Source organism: Dendropsophus ebraccatus, chromosome 8 (assembly GCF_027789765.1).
Source record: "Dendropsophus ebraccatus isolate aDenEbr1 chromosome 8, aDenEbr1.pat, whole genome shotgun sequence".
NCBI lineage: Eukaryota > Metazoa > Chordata > Amphibia > Anura > Hylidae > Dendropsophus > Dendropsophus ebraccatus.
The window spans coordinates 50917101-50937143 of NC_091461.1; the positions used below are offsets into that span (position 1 = coordinate 50917101).

Sequence of the window (20043 nt, forward strand, 5' to 3'; positions counted from 1 at the left end):
CCCCTTGCTGCCAGACATAGTTAAAATAGTTCTATTACTATGTAATATAACTTTATTTAAAAAAAAAAAGTTTATTTCCATATGCATTTCCGTTGCCTGCCAGCAATAAGGGGCAGTGCTGCCACCACTGTTTATCAGGAATTGAAGGGCTTTAAGTCATGCAGTTCCTGATCATCTGCTTTGTCCCAGGACTGCTGCACAGCACTAAAAAGAGCAGGATGCCGTCCCCATGTAGTGCACAGAAAGGAAGATGCTGCCCAACATGATCCTGGTGTCCGGCAGCCTCTGCAGAGAGGTGGGGTTGCTGTTTCTGCTCACTCTTCTAGCACAGTGAGCGGTGACACTGCAGAGGCTGCCAGACATCAGGATCGTATCAGGCAGCCTCTTTCTCCCGTGGACTGTATATAAGAATATACATTACATGGGGACGGCATCCTGACGTTATCAGGAGATTGTAAACTGCGTGGCTTATGGCAGTGCCGTTCCCGACAAATGGTGGTGACAGCGGAGGGGCCGAAACATTAGATAGCCTAACACCCCGCAACTTTCTTCTGTGGGACTACATCAAGGGCTCAATGTATGTGCCCGCTCAGCTAAAGAATTTGAATGACAGTAAATCACTGAAACAGCTGGCTATGCTGCCAAGTGTCCGGACAGAAGTGTCCTACTGCCTAGACAATGTAAGCCACTTTGCCCATTTGCAGTGGATAGATAACTTGGATAGTGTACTTTCATGTTTAAAAATAGTTATGTTCTCTCTGTTATAAATACCGAGGCTGTAATTTGGGCCATCCTTCTTTTATTCATCTATTTTTTTTTATTTACCGATCTCTTTTGGTTTTGGCTCAAAGTGCAAAAAAAAAAAAAAAACCCTCACATTTCACCTAAGGGTGGTCTTCAGCCGGTTTTGTTTGAAAAACTACAACTCCCAGAATGCCCTCACAGCCTGCTGTGTTTCTGAATAGCAGGAAAGCCACCAGTAAAGTTACGATTTGTTCATTTACTGTGAATCCGTCCACCTGTATATTGTTGGTGTCATTACATTTGCTTATCAGTTACATTTGGTCAGATATTAAATATTTACATGCCACCTGCTTACGAGCACATGCTGTGAAATGGATCCAAGTGTGAGCTTAAGGGTGACCTCTGACTTGTGACTGAATTCTTCTGACGACCTTTTAATCTACATGTCGTATAACTACCTACTGAAACCGTTCCATGTGTACCGATTCAGAGAGCAGACTGTTCTTGTATACTGTAATGCAATCATTGGTAACACTGTACAGCATTATATAGGTCTGGTTGCCTATATTAAAACAGCCCAGAAAACTCCACTCTAAAAGGGGTTAATTTAACAGGATACTTGCAGGTTTGTCAGTCTGTGGTAGACTTGGAGACTTGTAGAATGCTGGCAGGTAAACTGTAGGCTTTTACATCTTATAGCAGGTTTTGCCTTTAAAGGGGTACCTCAGCCAATTTTTTTTTTACCCTTTCTTTTACGTCAACCAGTGTGTCAGGAAGATATATAGATCTTAAATTTACTGCAATTTAAAAATCTCACATCTTATCAGCTGCTGTTTGCCCTGCAGGAAGTGGTGTTTTACGATTAATTTTTTTTTTGTTTTTTTTTTTTTTAATTAAAGGGCTTATCCAGTGAAAAACTTTTCCCTAAATCAACTGGTTTCAGAAAGTAAAGGCCGTATTTCACATAGTGATTATCGTTTAAAGATTCGCTATAACGATCGTTCACTAGCGCTTTTGTAGCGAACGATTCTGAGGGTTTTACATTCACTGATTACTGTTATGAACAATTGTTTTTACATCATTATATGGTCGCTAATCGTTCCTCAGGACGACCCACACAGTGTATAATCGGTGAACAACTTATTACACGAACAAAAATGCGAATGATTGGCAAACTACCAATAACAATTTTTCAACATGTTGAAAGACAAAAATAAATGATTTTTCATTCTGCGTTTCAACGTTGGCTGTTACCCAGACAGATAATCGTTCATTGTGCTTAGATTGTTGCCATGGTTTCCACTTATAAAACAGCTTATATGAAGTTGACCCTCTGGCTATTTTTCATATGAAAATGTTATGGTAATTGAGGCTAGTCCTTCATCTGGTGGGGTAGGGTAGGGGATTTCCAATATCTTGTCAACACTAACGTCCCCAGAATGAATAATGGAGTGTGGAGTGTGCTCAAACCCTATGGACAGGAGGACCAGTTGTGGTGTGCAGTCTGTATTGCATGACAGAACCTCTTCAATCATAGTGCGGAAGGGCAGCCCATAAGGCTGGATCAATGGGCAAGACCAGAGTATGTGAAATAGTGATCCTCTTGTTACCACATTACCTCCAGCATCAGCCTGAAGCATCTGGGAATATCTTTGTGAATTGTAAAACGATGTCTACCACCTCATTGTCGTCTTCAAAGCTGCTGTAGCGGAGGAATATGCGCCACGCTGCAGTGAAGCAGCTGCACAGCTTCTTTATTACAGAGCGGCACACATGCAAATAGTTCCCCCGCTTCTAGCATTGTGTGAAAGATGCCTGTGCGGGGGGCGGGAATAACATTCCGTTTTTTTTTTTTTTTTTGTGTGTGTGAACTGCTTCTTTAAGAGGGAAAAAAAGAACCCCTGCTGTTTATGGAGAGATCTCCACCTATAACCCCTCTATATATACCCTTAGTGCTACCATGATGTGATGAAGGTTAATTAAGAGACACATTGTGGTTATTTGTTGGAAAGAGTGTCGAAAACATTCCAAAAGTTGAAATGCCCATGACTCTATAAATTGTTCCCTGGTAATGGAGCAATGACTGTTATGTCAGATTATTAACAAATTTGACAAAGTGTGAACAGATTCTAATGGCTGCAGGTATAGAGCCTGTAAGCAGACAGTGAGTGACATGGGAGACTTATGTTATGTGGTTCTAAAATCTTAGTCTGCATACTACACCCTGTGGTCCCGTGTGCTGACATTTCAAGCCTAATAGCTGTCAAGCATTGCTGGCTCACATGCTTGTTTTTGCTTCTGTCATTGTTTGCCCTTACATTGTTTTCGCTTTTTCTTTTAGGAAAAGATGTTTCATTTTTGGGTAAATACATTCTTCGTACCTGGTCCTGATGAATATTCAGAGAAAGTTGAAAATGGATCATTAGTCGGCGAGCAAGAACTTGATGGTATATACAGTACTGAACGTTCAGACAACGACAAGGAATATCTCACCCTTACGTTAACAAAAAATGACCTAGATAAAGCTAACAAAGACAAGGCCAACAGATACTTCTCACCAAACTTCAAAGTAAGTCCGCATTTATTTCTTTGCTTTTATCCTGCTTAGTCAAGGAGTTTTCCAAATCTCATTCTGTTATTTTTTACGTGATAGAGATTTATCGAGACAGCAGTGCAGCTTTCTTTTTTTCAGGAGCGCAGTGAGAAATGAAAGCTGTGATTGGTTGTCATTGTTAAAGGGGTTATGCAGAAAGCAGCTAGGGTTTTCTTATCCTGGGTAACCCCCTTCAATAGACATCTGGGACGGTCATGAAGACTGGTCATGTTAAAGGTGTTACCCAGGATTACAAAAATACAGCTGCATTCTTCCTAAAATAGTGCCATACCTGTCTTTGGGATTACATTTACTTAAATGGAACAGAGCTGCAGTTCTACACACAAACTAAAGACGAGACTGTTTTATACTGTGACCCCAGTTTTCCTGTTTGCCTTTATATTTGTTGGACAGTGTCACTTAAAGGGGTAGTGCAGCGCTCGGCAATTATTCACAGAATAACACACATTACAAAGTTATAGAACTTTGTAATGTATGTTATGTCTGTGAATCGCCCCCTGCCCGTGTCCCCCCACCCCCGCACGTGTACCCGGAAGTGTGGTGCGCTATACATTACCTGATCCGTGTCGACCGACCCCGTCCGCCATCTTCTTCAAAGACGTCATCTTCGGGAGGCCGGCCGACCCGCTCCTGCCGGCCCCCCTCTGCCGCGTCATAAGTGTGCTCAGCCGCGATTGGCTGAGCACAGTTATGCTCAGCCAATCACGGCTGAACAGCTGACGCTGCAGGGGGGGGGGCAGCATGCGGGACGGCTGCAGCGAGTCGGCCGGCCTCCCCAAGATTGCATCGACAGAAGACGGGGGTCAACACGCGTCAGGTATGTATATCGCACCACACTTCCAGGGACACGGGAAGGGGGCGATTCACAGACATTAACATACATTACAAAGTTGTATAACTTTGTAATGTGTGTTATTCTGTGAATAATTGCTGAGCGCCGCACTACCCCTTTAAGTAGGGTATAGTGTCTGTTGAACCCTCTTTCCCTGCCGCCTTGCAGAGGGAGCGTGGATAATGGCATTGTACCGAGGCAGGGGGAGAGAGATCGATGAACCATATAACCTGCCTTAGTGACACTATCCAACAATGATAAAGGCACACAGAAAAACTAGGGTGACAGTATCACTTTACGATTTTATCGGTTTTCTCTCAAGACATGCAAACTGTCACAGAAACACCTTGAGTGTACCTGATTGAATGGAGTAGTAGTTGAGTATGCCCCCACCATTCAGACATTTATCACCTATCCGGCAGATAGGTGATAAGCTGTAATGTTGGGGGTAACCCCTTTTATACGTTGCCTTTTAAGACATTCATGTATTTCTATTTTGATTTCAGGTGAAGCTATTTTTCACAAAAACAGTAGAAGAATCTTCAAATTCAGAGGCTAGCAGCTCGACTTCTGTGACACCGGATGTTAGTGACAATGAACCTGATCATTACAGATACTCAGACACCACTGACTCTGACCCAGAGAATGAACCTTTTGATGAAGATCAGATTACACAGATTACGAAAGTCTGAATATTTTCCTTAATTTTTCCTGTTTTTTTTTTTTTTAATTTCATTTTTTTTTTTTTTTTTTTTAAATCGAGGGAATTAAAACCACAGAAAAGACAAACTTGAATAAACTGAAAGGACCTTTTTAAATGGCATTGTCAGCCTACCATAGGAGCAATTATTTTCTTTCCTTGACCAATATTGTTTTGCCCCACAGGGTTTTTGGCACTGCTGTCCAGTGAAATAAAAAAAGGAAAAAAGAGGAAAAAAAAAGTAAAATTTAAGAAAAGGTTACGTAGCATTGTTATGTAAATATCCTTTTCGTGTCAAAAGGACGTTTAAATCTTAAAATTAGGATAAATAAAGATGGCACTTTCCCATTTTATTCCAGCTTTTTTGTTTTGTTTAGTTTTTTTTTCCTTTGTTTCCCCCCTCCCCACTATTTTTTTTTTTTTTTTAAGTGGAGCTTTGTATGCGTTGTTTTATTCCCGTTTTTATTTCTTTCCCTTTCACCAACTGAAGTTAACTGTGTGCTTTGTGAAATACAAGGTTCACCTCCTGCCTCTTTATAGCCATTGTGGCAACAGATAACAACCTTTTTATTGGGCTAAGAGATGTTCGAGGGTTATTTTGTTGTGCGTATGTATTAAATGCGGTGGGTAGTGAATATTTAAAACTGAATCTACTTCCAGCTTGATTCATGCACCATCTCAAAACTATTACATGCTCTTTTGTTTAGCGTGCTGCAGTAAATCCTGAACATATAAGGAATTGTCCACTGTCGCTGCTTATTGTTTGTGCTTTTTTTTCTATTTTTTTTTAAAGCATAATGGTGCTAGAAAAGGCAGCTATAGGGAGCGGTTCTTTAAAGAGGTACAGGAATGAACCATCCAAGTCTTCACAAGCAGGCCCACGCAGAGTTCTAAAGCCAACAAGGTCACCTATAAAAGTCAACAGAGCTGCAATGTTTTATCCGTGCTGTCCATAGTGAAATGTTATCTGATTATTTGAGGACAAGGAATCCCACTCCTAGAGCTCTTTCCTTCACATCAGACTGCCACATTGATGGTTTGCATCCTTTTTCTATCAAGGCCAGTGCTAAGACCTTCGATATTAACAATCTGGGTGCCAGGTAGCTCAGTGCAGTAGATCAGTTTTCTTGAGAGCCATTCTGGTCGGTCATGGCTATCCTGTAAACATAAAATATTATATATATATATATATATATATATATATATATATATATATATATATATATATTAGCTGTGAATGCTTCAAGTGCTGCCTGCAAGCCTCTGTTTTCCATCCCCCCCTTTCCCCCCATGCCTTTGGTAGATATAAACTATTTTAACAGTACAGGAAGTTTATATATGATTCTAACCAATCTTTCTGAAAAGAAGGAAAAAAAGGAAATTGATCCATTAATGATATTGCCTAGGTGTCAGCCGATCGACCTTCTTGACCTTACACATTCGATTACAATGAGTTTTGCAGTTTTGCACACTTTTAATGTCATTAACTGTTAGGGAATTTTACTTGAAGAATGTTTAGTCGCTTCAATGTCTTTTTTTTTTTTTTTTTTTTTTTTTTTTTTTTTATATATACATATATATTTTGTTTTTTTCCTTTTTTTTATTTACATCACACATGGTTATGAAGTCAGTGTTGCTTTAAAAGTTTCAACACGGCACAGATATAAAAATGTATATCTAAAATATAAAGTGTCCCAAATATTCTATGTAGTTTGCTATTAAAAATAGATTTCTCAACTGGCAGTGTTCAATAATTCACATATATGGCAAATCTAGCCTGGTGCTCCCATTTATACATTTTTTTTTGCATGCCAGGCTACAAAATATTTAAGCTTACCACAGCTGCTGTTTTTTGTGTTTTTTTTCCCCTCAAGCTTTAAATTCAGATATGTTGATATTTTACAGCGATAAGTACATTTAACAGTGTAAAATCCCATTTTATTCTGTTTCATTAAATGTACTTTGTCCTTTTTCACAATGGAAGCTATCACTCAGATTTAGGTATTTTGGAAATAGTTGCAATGCCAGTGGTAGATGGGATTTTCTGGCCAAATTGGCATTGGTCAGAGGGAAGTTGGTTATGTACCTTAACCTGCTTTAGATTTTTATTTTTCATATTGGGCATTTACTAGTGTAAACCGTTTAGGGCTGGATTCGGATGAGTGTTATACGGCTTTAATTTAGTGGCTGTATTATAGTTTTAAGTTCCAGTCTACCTACGGCTGTCATGACCTAACTTCACAGCAGCGTAGATCCTTGTGAGGCGGTCAGTCGTGGATAGGGATGAGTAAACTTACTGTAAGTTGAATCCTGCTGCCTGGAGAAGATAGATGCAGCCCTGGGGCTGTATCGATCATCTCGAGCCACCAGGATTCAAATGCAGAGCGTTCAGGTTTGTGCAAACCCCAACTTACTGTAAGTTCACTCATCTCTCCTCAGTCATGCAGGGACTTGCAGCTGTAATACAGGCATACAAATATGGCTGCTTTACACTTGTATGAATCGGACCCAATGCAAATACTGCCTTTTTTTAATGATGCAGACATATACGCAAGTCTGCCTGCTTGTGACTCTAGCACTGGCTGCAATATCGGCACCTTCAGATTTGGTTACTTTAATTGGAGTTAATGTCTCCTTACATAATTTTAGTAGGAAGTAGTTTTTATTTTTTTATACTGCACAGTGAAGAGGAAAACAGACATCTTACTGACATTATGGCGGGAGACATTTATTTCAATTGGAGGCAATAGGATCTAGAGGCATCGAACAGCACAGGTAAAGCTGCCAGCAGGCACACTCTTTCATGGATAAATTGGTATGCATTAACAATGGATGAAGCAATTCTATGTGTTTAAATGGGTTATTCAGCGTTTGAAAACCATAGCCACTTTGTTCCAGAAACAATATGACTCTTGTCACCCAAACTGGAGACAAGAGTTGTACAGTCTATGAAAGAAATTTGCCATGTTTTTCTAACTCTAGATAACCCCTTTAAGTATACCCCTCACCTGTTCCCTCAGACAGTATGGAGTGTTATGGTGTATTTACACAGATTTATCTGGCAGATTTTTGAAGCCATAGCCAGGAATGGATTTGAAAAGGGGAGAAATTTTAGTCTTTCCCATAGGGCCTGTTCTGTTTAGTCTTTTACTGGCTTTGGCTTCAAAAATCTACTGTAGATAAAACCCACCCTTAGAGACTCATTCTGTCTTCAGAATATGCATACAATTTCGAGTTATTGACTAGTAATGACAACTTTTTGTTAAGACATTTGTACTTGTTTGTGCCCTGTGCCTCGGCAGCAGCACACACTATTCTGCCGGAGCCCAAGTATTAATGTTTTTATGTTTTGATTTTAATAATTTTTAGTGCGTCACCCCAAACATTGATCAGGAACGGAGTAACATTGGTATGACCTTTTTATGTAAAGCACTTGACACATCTTGGTCTCTGTTCACACTTGTGTTATGAATACGAGAAGCCCAGCAGAAACCTGCCAGACTCAATTATAAATCGTGGGAGCTATATGGAAATTTGATTAGAGGTGGCTCTGTTATGAATAGAAGTCATGACACTAATGTGAACACAGTCATATTGTGTTGGCTATATCTGAAGCCTGTTTAGCGTTCCAGCCATTGGGGCAGCACATGGGTAACATGTATACAAAAAGATTTTAGCTGCAGTAGGACCGGTCAGATCTGTGTGGTCAGTCCATTTTACTGAAAGTGTAGATCACTTACAGCCTAAGCAAGCCTGTCTTGAAGATGTTGTTTGGCACTCTGTATATACAGTCTATATGTTGTATGCCGTAAGGGTTGTGTGCAACCCTGGCTGCCTATGTATATTAAATGCACTTTGGAAACAGCTCTTAAGACCTACTATTGATAGGTCTGTGTATTTGCAGCATTGTTATATAGGTACACTTAGGCTTGATCCTACATTGAGTATGTGCCATCACCACAAACTGTAGCACCCATGTTTAGTCGACACCAAATGCTTAATTCTAAAAGCTGGACATCTTTCTGTATCCCCCATTCTGGATTGCTGTTTGGTTCATTGTTGCTCATTTGTTGCCTTACTGACATTGCCAGGGGTGAAGACTTGGCATGGCTAAACAGATTGCACTAAGATGGGGAGTCACCAATTATGCAGGCATGGATTCCTCCTCCTTTCTATGTAATACATACCTGCTGCTACTATGTATAGTTGTGACCAAGTCCAATAAAATAAAATTGGCAAGTTGGTGCTTTAGTGATGCAGCATCAGATTATGAAAAAAAAAATTATCCCAATTCTATTGCAAAATGCATTGTGGGAATTAAAACAGGGATACTTCAGAAGTTGTAGACTACCAACCTCAAAGTCTGACTCCTTTGTTGAAAACGGTCATGTATGCATTTATTTTAATAAAAGTCATACAGACAAAACTTAAACAATGGGATTTTGCACTGTTTTCCCTGATCCCTTCTTCGCCCCTTAACTAAATTGTTTTCAAAGGTTCACTGTTCTTGAAATCTCACTAATGTTTTATTTTTATGGCATAGTCATCTGAAGTGGAAAACATGGCATTATATATGTATAGATATAAAATATATATGATGTACTCTCTTATCCCTTTTTTTTTGCCTTTTATCTACCAACCTATAATTTGACAAGAATTTCTGTGACCGAATGATACATTCTTCTCCCTCAGTTTATTTATTGCAGTATTTTCTTGGCCACCTGGAAATGACTGCTTTTTCATTTAGCACTCATGGTACTGGGACATTATGGCTTGTAGGCATTGATGCTGGTTAACTATGCATGAAGGCATCATGTTGGCTGCAAGTATTTGTATAGCCGGTGCAATGCCCGGAAACTCTGCAGATCAGTTCCTTTAACATTTAGGTTTTCAGAATGACCAACATGCCTAATGCTCATCTTCTAGAAATAAGAGTAGTTAAGACAAAGACAATGTGGTCGTATTCCAACAACTGGAACAGGTGAGGGGCTTAAAGAGTGGATTTCGTCAATTGGCTATGTATGGTCTAAATTGTATCCTGACAAATGACGTTCACTAAGAGAAGAATAGGGCTCTGTAGGGCTAGCATAAAGCTTACAGTAAGGGCCCGCAGGCAGATCTTTGGTCCCAGTGAAAATGTTTAATACAGAAAGTTTGTGTACATCACTCCTATGTGGAATGGGCCACCGATTTTAGGTGGAGTTTGCATATGGTGTGTATACAAGCAGAAGTCAAAATCTAGCAAAATTTGTGCAATATGTCAAACGATGCCTGTGGTTGCCACAAAGTGCCTCGTTTACCTTTTTGTTTTTCCTCCTCTACCCCCCCCCCCTCCTTTCTAATTTTTTTTTTTTTGTTCTACTGTTAAACTTGTCATGCATGCAAATGGAATGGGTGGAACTGTGCACTATTAAGAGGCTTCAACTGGAGGTGGGCATATTCTGCCCTATAATTCTGCTCCCAAATTTGAGGAATTCTTTGAAAGTGTAATTTCTTTCTTCAGTCTTTTTTTTCCCTCCCCTCTCTCCGGTTCAGCCTCTTCAAATACTATTGTGCTGTGCAGCAGTGGCTCTGTGTGTAATGCTATGCACTGAGAATATACAACAAATTACATGTACAGGATAATGCCTCATTCAAATCACATGTCCATTTGTTATTGTATGTGTGTTAACATCCCTTTATCTTAGTGTTATAAACTCCACTTAAAAACCAATTAAAGTCTCATTCTTGTCACTGTGTGGGTGTTTTATTGGAGAGATGTATACCCAAACTACAAAATTTACCAGTGTATTATAGTGCTAAATCTGTTTACAGGGCACAGTGTCCCAAGTTCTTACTCCAGTTTCAAGTGTTTTTGTTGTGGTCTTAGCAGAAAAAAATGAAAGATGTATAATAAAATATATACAAAATAAAATGTATATTTAAAAACAGCCAGTCCATACAACAAATGTTCTTTTTTTTGGCTTGTCAGTGTGTCTTTGTAAGTTTATGCATTTGCTTCTGACTATATTTTAAAAATGTATTCTTGTGTTGTGTCTTTCCTTATGGTCTTACAATGAAGAAATGTAAATTCTTGCCCATCTTGCCCCTTACATTGTAGTCGGTGCACAGCGTAATTAGGTGGGGGAGCATGATATCTATATATATTTTATATTATATATTAGCAAATTATATTCTACACCTTCCGATTGTGAGCAGACTGTGCACAAGAGTAGAAGGGAATAATTATTGCAGGGGATTACCAAACAGAAGACAAAATAAGGACTGGAATATGTGGACAGAATGTGCTAACAATATGTCAGACGTCTAGGACCCCCAGTAATACCTAGAACATCAGCACTTACATTCATTTAGGTTTTTATTAGGGGTGAGCCGACTTTGAGTATTTTCTGGTTTATCTGAACTCCCTGTATTTGATTACCGGTGGCTGAAAAAGTGTGATGCAGCCTTAGCCCTGCATCCAACTTGGTTTTTATCATGACAGCACTGTGATAAGGAATGTAATACAACTCAATTTAAGTGACTGAATCCTGATGGGGACTGGCTCTGAGGGTGCGTTCACACTACGGAATTCTCGCGGATTACATCCCATGGATTCCACCGGCCGCTCCTGCTTGACTTTCCGCCTATTCCATAGACTCCATTCTATCTTGGGCAGATGACAGAATTTGCCTGAGCATAGAATGGAGTCTATGGGATGGGCAGAAAGTCAAGCGGGGGCCAACGGCATAATCCGTGAGAATTCCTTAGTGCGAACACACCCTAAAGGTCTTTATACACCCTTAATAACTAACAACCAAACAATCACCTAGCCGCCAGTTATGTTTAACCCCTGCTGCCCCGCTTCCTTATGGAAGGAAGCCATTCCAGTTTTCTTTATGGTGAATGGTAGGCTTATCTCTCCCTGAACAAAGGGGTCGGGCAGTAATTTTCTATCACACCTGCACCACAATTGACACTTACTTTGTAAATAGCCAGCTTCAGGGACCGTGAATAGAGATGAGCAAACTTACAGTAAGTTTGGGTTTGCACTAACCAGAGCAGCTGTTTATTCCTGCTGCCTGCAGAAGATGGATGAAGCCATATAGCTGTACACAAAGTTTCTGATTGTTTAAACAGAAATTGAGTAAATGGGTGGATCTAATGTACTAGTTATAGCATATGGGTGAGTGCTGCTGTATCTGGGGATAGGAGATTTATGGTTTAGTATTCATACAACCCTCTTAGAAGTAGTTATAGTAGTAGTCGTGTAAAGAATTGCTCTCTGAAGATCTAGAAATGCTGGAATATTAGCACATTTCTATTTCACTCCATTACTGATGTAAAGTTTAACTCGACAGTATTTTTTTTTTTTTTTGTTTAACGTGATTGAGTTTAGCTTTTGGTAGTTCCCCTTTACAGGTGCTGAAAATCATTGAAGTCCTTGTAGGAAAAAAAAATTCTGCAATTGCATGAGGTTAATGGTGGATGATTTAATCTGAGCATTGGTCTGCCCTCCCCCATGTTTCAGATTCTCTGCCATTGATTCTAGCTGATGCTGTCTTCCACATTAGGCAGGAGGTAATACAATCCTAAATGCATGTTGCTAGACTCTGCTTCATACCTTAGTTAAATTTTTAAGAACAGAGAGGTTTTTGCCCATCCCCCTCCGCTTATTCAGAGTACATATGGATCCCTCTCCCTGCCCCCAATCCTTCTTTTCTTTAGGACATTATCACCTATTAAACCTTTGGCTATAAACGTCTGGCTATCTTTTGCAATAACATCTGCTTTAGCTATTAATGTGATTCTTCCTTTAATGGCCTAAGGCTTGTGCTCGAGCTGCAACTGATTAACATCAATTTCCTCCGCTAACTGGAGAGTTAAGTGAACTCCAAACTGTAATCCCAGAATTCAGAAAACGGCAACCTAAACATGGACAGGAAACACTGTTTACATTGTTTTAACCTCTTCAGATTTTCTGGTAAGCAAAATGGTTTTGTTTACTTGCTGTGAAAACATTAGCTGGGCAGTGTACTGTAGATAATGCTAAAGTTACCGCCCCAGAAGAAAATGGCAAAGACGTGTTCCCTTTGCCTTTCGAGAAAAGGGATATTAGTGGCATATCTATGGACTTCAGCTTATAGGAAGTCTTTTAAAGGATATTTTTTGGGGCAAAAATTCATGCATTACGGGAAGGTTGTAAGAAAATAATTTTTTCAACAAGTTTAGCTTCTGGGTATTACAGCACGTAGCAAACCGGAATCTTGTTTAATGAAGACTGGTGGCTATTCTGAGCCGCTTCATTTAACATCTGGTATCGACCTTGATTTGGCCGTTGAGTTTAGATGCTCAGGAGAGGACAGCAAAAAAGCTTTCTGATAGTTGATAGAGATGAGCAAATCCTGAGCATGCTTAGGTTCAAAATTCGATTACTGGAGGCTGAAGAAGTTGGATGCAGCCCTAGGGATTCCTAGAAAACAGTCTATGGGGGACATTTACTTAGGAGTCTAATGTGTGCAACTATTCTAATGAGGATTTTTTGTTCCAATATCTTGTGAATGATTCATTAAAATGTAGCACTGCCATAGTGAATGTAAGTAAAAAGTCAAAAAAATTGTGCTGTCATATTCACCTGGTACTGGCCATTCCTAAGCCTGCACCTGTTTGTGCGACTTTTTAAAAAGTTGCAAATGATAAATTTGGCGCTAATCCTTGACTATCGGAACTTTTGGGCAAATACTTAAAACAGGCAGATTAAAACAAAAGTTGCATCTAAAAGATATTTGAATACTGGTTCATGAATAGAACTTAGACCAAAAATGGGTGGAAAACAAAAAAATAGGCATAAAGCTCTTCATAAGTTTCCCCTTATGTTTTCCAGGCAGCCTTGGGCTGCATCCAACTTCTTCAGCCACCGGTAATCCAAATGCTACACACTTTGGTTTGGACAAACCCAAGCTAGCTCGAGGCTTGCTCATCTCTAATGTTTGCCCCAGAATGGGATTCTGCAGCCTTCTGAGCTGTGATACATAGATTATTGTCAAAGATAATGTAGTCCAAAATGTTGCATTAGGTGTATCACATACTCTGGGATTCAAGAGCTCTGGGAGCTCATTGTAGGGTCTTCCAACACCATGCTACATGCCACTCCCTTATTTTATTTTCCTTTGTTATTTTTTCATCAGTTTGAAAGTTGTGACAATGTGAGCAAAAAGAAATTAATCTGCCAATGTTATTTTTTTAATCAAATACAATTGACACGTGGAAATTTTTATGGAGTTTATATTCTTGTAGGATAATATGTGGGGAGAAATAATTTGAAGGGCATGGAAAAAAGGATTAAAGGATTGGGTGCATATTAGAGATGGGTTGAGGGGACCATGTTCAAATTCAGCCAAACTAAAGAAAGCTCCCAATCTCTGCAGTCTTAAATCACAGAGGGTAGGATCAAATGCTTTATTTCAGAATGTATATAAATAGGATTGTAAGTCGAGAATTCCTACCTCTAAAGTGGGGTGTGGAGTTATGACATTTCCTTTTTAAAAAGAAGGGAAAAAAAATATTTATTTCTTAACTTTACTTACAAACAAATCAAATCAACATACGTCCATTAAGTTAGGACGACCAGATCACATACATATACAAATCTTATTTCCCCCAATAATTCAAGAATAAATACAATATCATATCAACCCCCCTCACACACACACACAGTACCACCAACCCCCACCCCTACCAGCCTGGGAGGAACAGGAAAAAATAAATAAATAAATAGCTCACCACTTCCCCCACATCTTCTTAAACCTCTCTTCCCTACTCCTAACACCCCTTGCTGACAGCTAGTCGTATCTTTTGATCACGTTTACTTGATTTATCCATTCCTTTATAGAGGGTCCCGTCTTCCCTATCCAATTTCTCAGTATTATTATTCTTGGCCAGCAATAACCTATCCTCTCCGGGTTTTTCCTCCAACACTGCTACTTCGAATGACAATTGCCCTTTAAAAATACCTTTCTTTTCCAAAACACCCACTTCTTCCATCCAGTACTTTTTAACCTTGGAACATAACCAAAAGATATGGGTCAGATATGCCTCCATTGATTATATTTTTAACAACTTTGAGTTTTAATCACACCTGCCAGTGATCTACTACATATTTAAAGCAAAAGCCATCATTGACGGTATTTGTGTTTTCTGCTTGAGCATCCTCTCCCTCCCTGCCTGTTGTGTATTGGTGTTTTTGCCAGGTGTAAGGGGACATTCCAACTTTCCATACACGGACTGTAAATATGGACGATGTGCTACTAAACATTGCTTGAAGCCCCCGGCCTTATGATGTTGTTGCTCTGGAGCACTGAAACAATTTAAATCTTCGCGCAACTGTACTAATACAGCCACGTAAAAAAAAAAAATCCAAAGCCATGTGACTTCTCCCCATCCGCCAGGATTTTCTTGATACCTCTCCTATAGAGATGAGCGAACCTTGAGCATGCTCGAGTTCATCTGAACCCGAACTTTTGGCATTTGATTAGCGGTGGCTGCTGAAGTTGGATAAAGCCCTAAGGCTATGTGGAAACATGGATATAGTCATTGGCTGTATCGATGTTTTCCAGACAACCTTAGAGCTTTATCCAAGTTCAGCAGCCACCGTTAATCAAATGCCGAACGATCGGGTTCGGATGGACCCGAACCCGGTTCGCTCATCTCTACTCTCCTACTCTCCTCTGTTCCATTACTAGAAGTATTTGTATGTCCGGGACTAAATTAAAGATGGCACTGGCCAGTAAACTACATCTCCCGGATGCCTTGCACCACCTTCATCTATAGGTTAAAGCATGACCCACTGACCATCCCAGAACAGTGGATCAAGTTCCCCCATCTCTGAAGTGTTGGTCTCTTGTAAACGCTAACCTGGCCCACTGTAGAGAGGGAGGACACGTGATATGGGATATGCGCATTCCGGTCCATAGCCCATCATCTGTGCACGGACTGTGTGAATGCCCCCTCATTATAGTATTATTAGTACTTTGAACCAATCCAGGGGTGAGCAGCATAGATGGAACCCCTATGCAAGAACAGTGTATGAGCCCCTTGATTTTCAGTTCTATCGTTTGTCTTCAGAAGAGATGAGCGAATCCCGAGCGTGCTGCGTTCGATTACTGGTGGCCAAAGAAGTAGGATGCAATCCTGGGTTTACTTCTGGGTCCTGGGAGTCCTAGCGTAGCTTATCCTTGGTCTTCACTAGAGATAAGTGCAATATGAGCATGCTTGAGCCTAACTGTTCATCCTTTGAATACCAGTGACTGAAGAAGTTGGATCCTGTCCAAGGAGTCCTGGAAAACATGGACACAGCCTAGATTTGTCAATCTGGGGACAAAAACTAATTTTCTCATAGCAACCAATCACAGGTCAGCTTTAATGTCTCAACTTGCTCTGGTAAAATGAAAGCTGCTCTATGATTGGTTGCTATGGAATACCCAGACAGATTGATAAATTTGGGCCTGTGTGTTTACCCATGACTATGATGGAGGGAAAGAAACTGCAGCTTGGGGACTGAGGAAGCTTGGGAATGTTTCTCATCAGCTGGCAAGAGCATTGCTTCTAGGGGAGAATATTTTAGGAAAAATGGGGTGGTACAGAATCACTATCCATCCGACAGAGTGCATAATAATGGGATATGCGTATTCTCTTAAAATGTCACTGTAATACTCATCTGGATAATGTTATTCACATAGTGAAACCCTTAGGGATTAATAAAAAGCACAATTCTAACTGCTTACACTTATAGGGGCTTATTAACCTCTATCTCCAAGGTGTTTTCAATAGGAAAGTATCCATAGGACATCTTCAGGTGTTACAGAATTTTGGACTGGTTGCAGTAGAATACGTCAAAACCCCTTCTACATGTAGCACCAAAAATCAGTACTGAAAAATAGCAGCATGCCCATTGTTTCATGGAAAAGCAAAAAATGAAATATATAGTGAGAAGCTACTATGTCTAGATGTTCCCTCAGGCCCCCTGGAAAAGTGGCCATAGTACTTTATAGGGACCAGCCACCGTGGGGGGATAAGAGTCCTTTTAAATGGGCCATTCCCATAGGAGTGTCAATGAAGCAGGTTGGCAATCATTTGGAGAAGTCCAGTGGGGAATGAAAAAATCATGGGTGGGGGGGAAATAAAATAGAACTTATAGTCACCTGTCCCAGTGACCGCACATAGCCATGTTCCGCTCCTAGACCCCACCAGCTGTCTTCTGAGCTTCCTGCCAGCCATGTCACATCATGGCTGACGTATGCTCTGCTCAGCCAGTCAGTGACTGGGGCGGGACACCACTACAGTCACTGATTGGCTAAGCAGGCCTAATCCTGTGATGTGTAACCTGGGTTGTGACGTATCCGGAACTGGGGAGAAGATGACAGTCGGCGGGGTCCGGGAGGTCCATGATGCGATGCAGGCACTGGGGGCGGTAAACAGTGTCTTTTTTTAGCCCCCCCACACCTCCTACCCGTAGTGACTTTTTACCCCACCTGCTGCTGGACATCTCCTTTAAGGAGGCTATTAAATAGCTCAATGATTGTGCAGAAGAATTACTGGATCATTCGTGTGGACCTGCTCTTGAATCATTGGCCATTATACTCAATGGACTCGCTGTCCATATACTTCAGTATATGTTGATATCCTTTTTGTGGGCAGGTTGCTGATGTTTAGGGCAAACACAGTTTGAACTTACCCTAATTCAGGTAAACTGGGTTTAGGCCTACCGTTCCATGTCTCATGAATGACCATGGTGGGTGCTTTTTTCCTGAACATACAGACTGCTTTTGTTTTGTATATAGAAGCCACTGTTAAGCTTACTATGAAAAGTCTTCAAATAGATTTTAGTTTTTTTGCTGTGGCTTAAAGAAATCAAAAGAAAATCATCTCCCATGTAGCTTTCATAGGCATCCAGCGTTCCCACGTCAATAAGCACTGAAACCCACAATCTTCAGTGAAGCAGCTGTTAGCATAATTGGGAAGTGTCTAAAAATAACAGGCAGGTAAATGGAATGGCTCAGAAAAGGAGGAGTGGGAGGATTTGTAAGAAGCCTATGGATTTTATGTAGGTTGCATTGAGAAAACAGAACGCTGACACAGTCTCTATTTTTCCTTCATTGTAGCCTTCAATTAAAGTGGAATTTCTGCTTCCATTACAAGAGTTTGGTGCCACTGAAAAAAAAAGTAAAGCCAAAATGGGAGAGGCCTTTCCAAATTTGAGACTTATCATTTTTAGGAACCTACTTCTAATCATTAAAATAGATGGTTGTCAGATTGGTGTATACTCTGTTATTGTTAATGCTTTTTGCATCCTTTCAGTGGAGTAAAGTTACCATAAAAAGTTTTAAAAAGTTGCATATGCTAAATGTGTCCAAAAAGCTATGACACTTATAGGGGACCAATCATCCCAAGTTTACTAATAAAGTAAAAATACATCATAATAACACTTGAGTAAATTCTTTTTTTTTTTAATAAATAAAAAAAATATAACACTTTGTAATAGAACGACTGCAGTACCGGCCGGATGAACATCTCTTCTTTGGAATTGGAATGCGGGCACATTCAGGTGTGCCCAGTCTCCAATTAGCCATTGCTGACAATGTAAAGTCCGTCCAGAGCTGGATTTTACATTGTCTGCACAGTCAATTTCGTGCAGCCGCACAAAATTGACATGTCAGTTTCTTGTTCGGCCGCATGGAATCCCGGCCAGAGTGTATACGGTGTGTATACACTCCGGTCGGGATTCCATGGTAATTAAAGCAATTGGGTGCTGTCATCAAATAATGGCCATTGTTGCAAACCTGCAACAATGGCCGCTGTTTAATGAAAATATAAGTTGTGTGAACGTGGCCTTAAAGTGTAAATATTTAAAAAGACTTCTGACATGTCATATGTGTGGGGGTGGTGTTTTCATTTGAACTAGTCGCGGTTGGCGGGAAGGAATTGCCTGTAATCATGACTGCAGCATCATCGAGCAGCTGCCCCATATCATATCTTTTTCTGTGGTGCTACAGGCTCCTGCATTTGTAATCACGTTGAGAGATACACTACCGTTCAAAAGTTTGGGGTCACATTGAAACGTCCTTATTTTTGAAGGAAAAGCACTGTACTTTTCAATGAAGATAACTTTAAACTAGTCTTAACTTTAAACAAATACACTCTATACATTGCTAATGTGGTAAATGACTATTCTAGCTGCAAATGTCTGGTTTTTGGTGCAATATCTACATAGGTGTATAGAGGCCCATTTCCAGCAACTATTACTCCAGTGTTCTAATGGTACAATGTGTTTGCTCATTGGCTCAGAAGGCTAATTGATGATTAGAAAACCCTTGTGCAATCATGTTCACACATCTGAAAACAGTCTAGCTCGTTACAGAAGCTACAAAACTGACCTTCCTTTGAGCAGATTGTGTTTCTGGAGCATCACATTTGTGGGGTCAATTAAACGCTTAAAATGGCCAGAAAAAGAGAACTTTTATCTGAAACTCGACAGTCTATTCTTGTTCTTAGAAATGAAGGCTATTCCATGCGAGAAATTGCTAAGAAATTGAAGATTTCCTACAACGGTGTGTACTACTCCCTTCAGAGGACAGCACAAACAGGCTCTAACCAGAGTAGAAAAAGAAGTGGGAGGCCGCGTTGCACAACTAAGCAAGAAGATAAGCACATTAGAGTCTCTAGTTGAAAAACAGACACCTCACAGGTCCCCAACTGGCATCTTCATTAAATAGTACCCTCAAAACACCAGTGTCAACATGTACAGTGAAGAGGCGGCTGCGGGATTGTGGGCTTCAGGGTAGAGTGGCAAAGAAAAAGCCATATCTGAGACTGGCCAATAAAAGAAAAAGATTAAGATGGGCAAAAGAACACAGACATTGGACAGAGGAAGACTGGAAAAAAGTGTTGTGGACGGATGAATCCAAGTTTGAGGTGTTTGGATCACAAAGAAGAACATTTGTGAGACGCAGAACAAATGAAAAGATGCTGGAAGAATGCCTGACGCCATCTGTTAAGCATGGTGGAGGTAATGTGATGGTTTGGGGTTGCTTTGGTGCTGGTAAGGTGGGAGATTTGGAGATTTCTGAATAAGGAAGGCTATCACTCAATTTTGCAACGCCATGTCATACCTAGTGG

The 20043-nt window shown here is 40.3% G+C and overlaps 1 protein-coding gene across 1 annotated transcript in view; it reads left to right on the top strand.

Annotated features, from left to right (window-relative positions):
* Positions 1–5629, top strand: part of PTEN (phosphatase and tensin homolog) — a 41318-nt gene extending 35689 nt beyond the window's left edge. The window contains exons 8-9 of the mRNA XM_069979081.1: positions 3086–3313; positions 4697–5629. Of these exons, the coding sequence (XP_069835182.1) occupies positions 3086–3313; positions 4697–4882 (414 nt within the window). The 3' untranslated portion in view covers positions 4883–5629. The remainder of the gene's footprint in view (positions 1–3085; positions 3314–4696) is intronic.
* The last annotated feature ends 14414 nt before the right edge of the window (positions 5630–20043 follow it).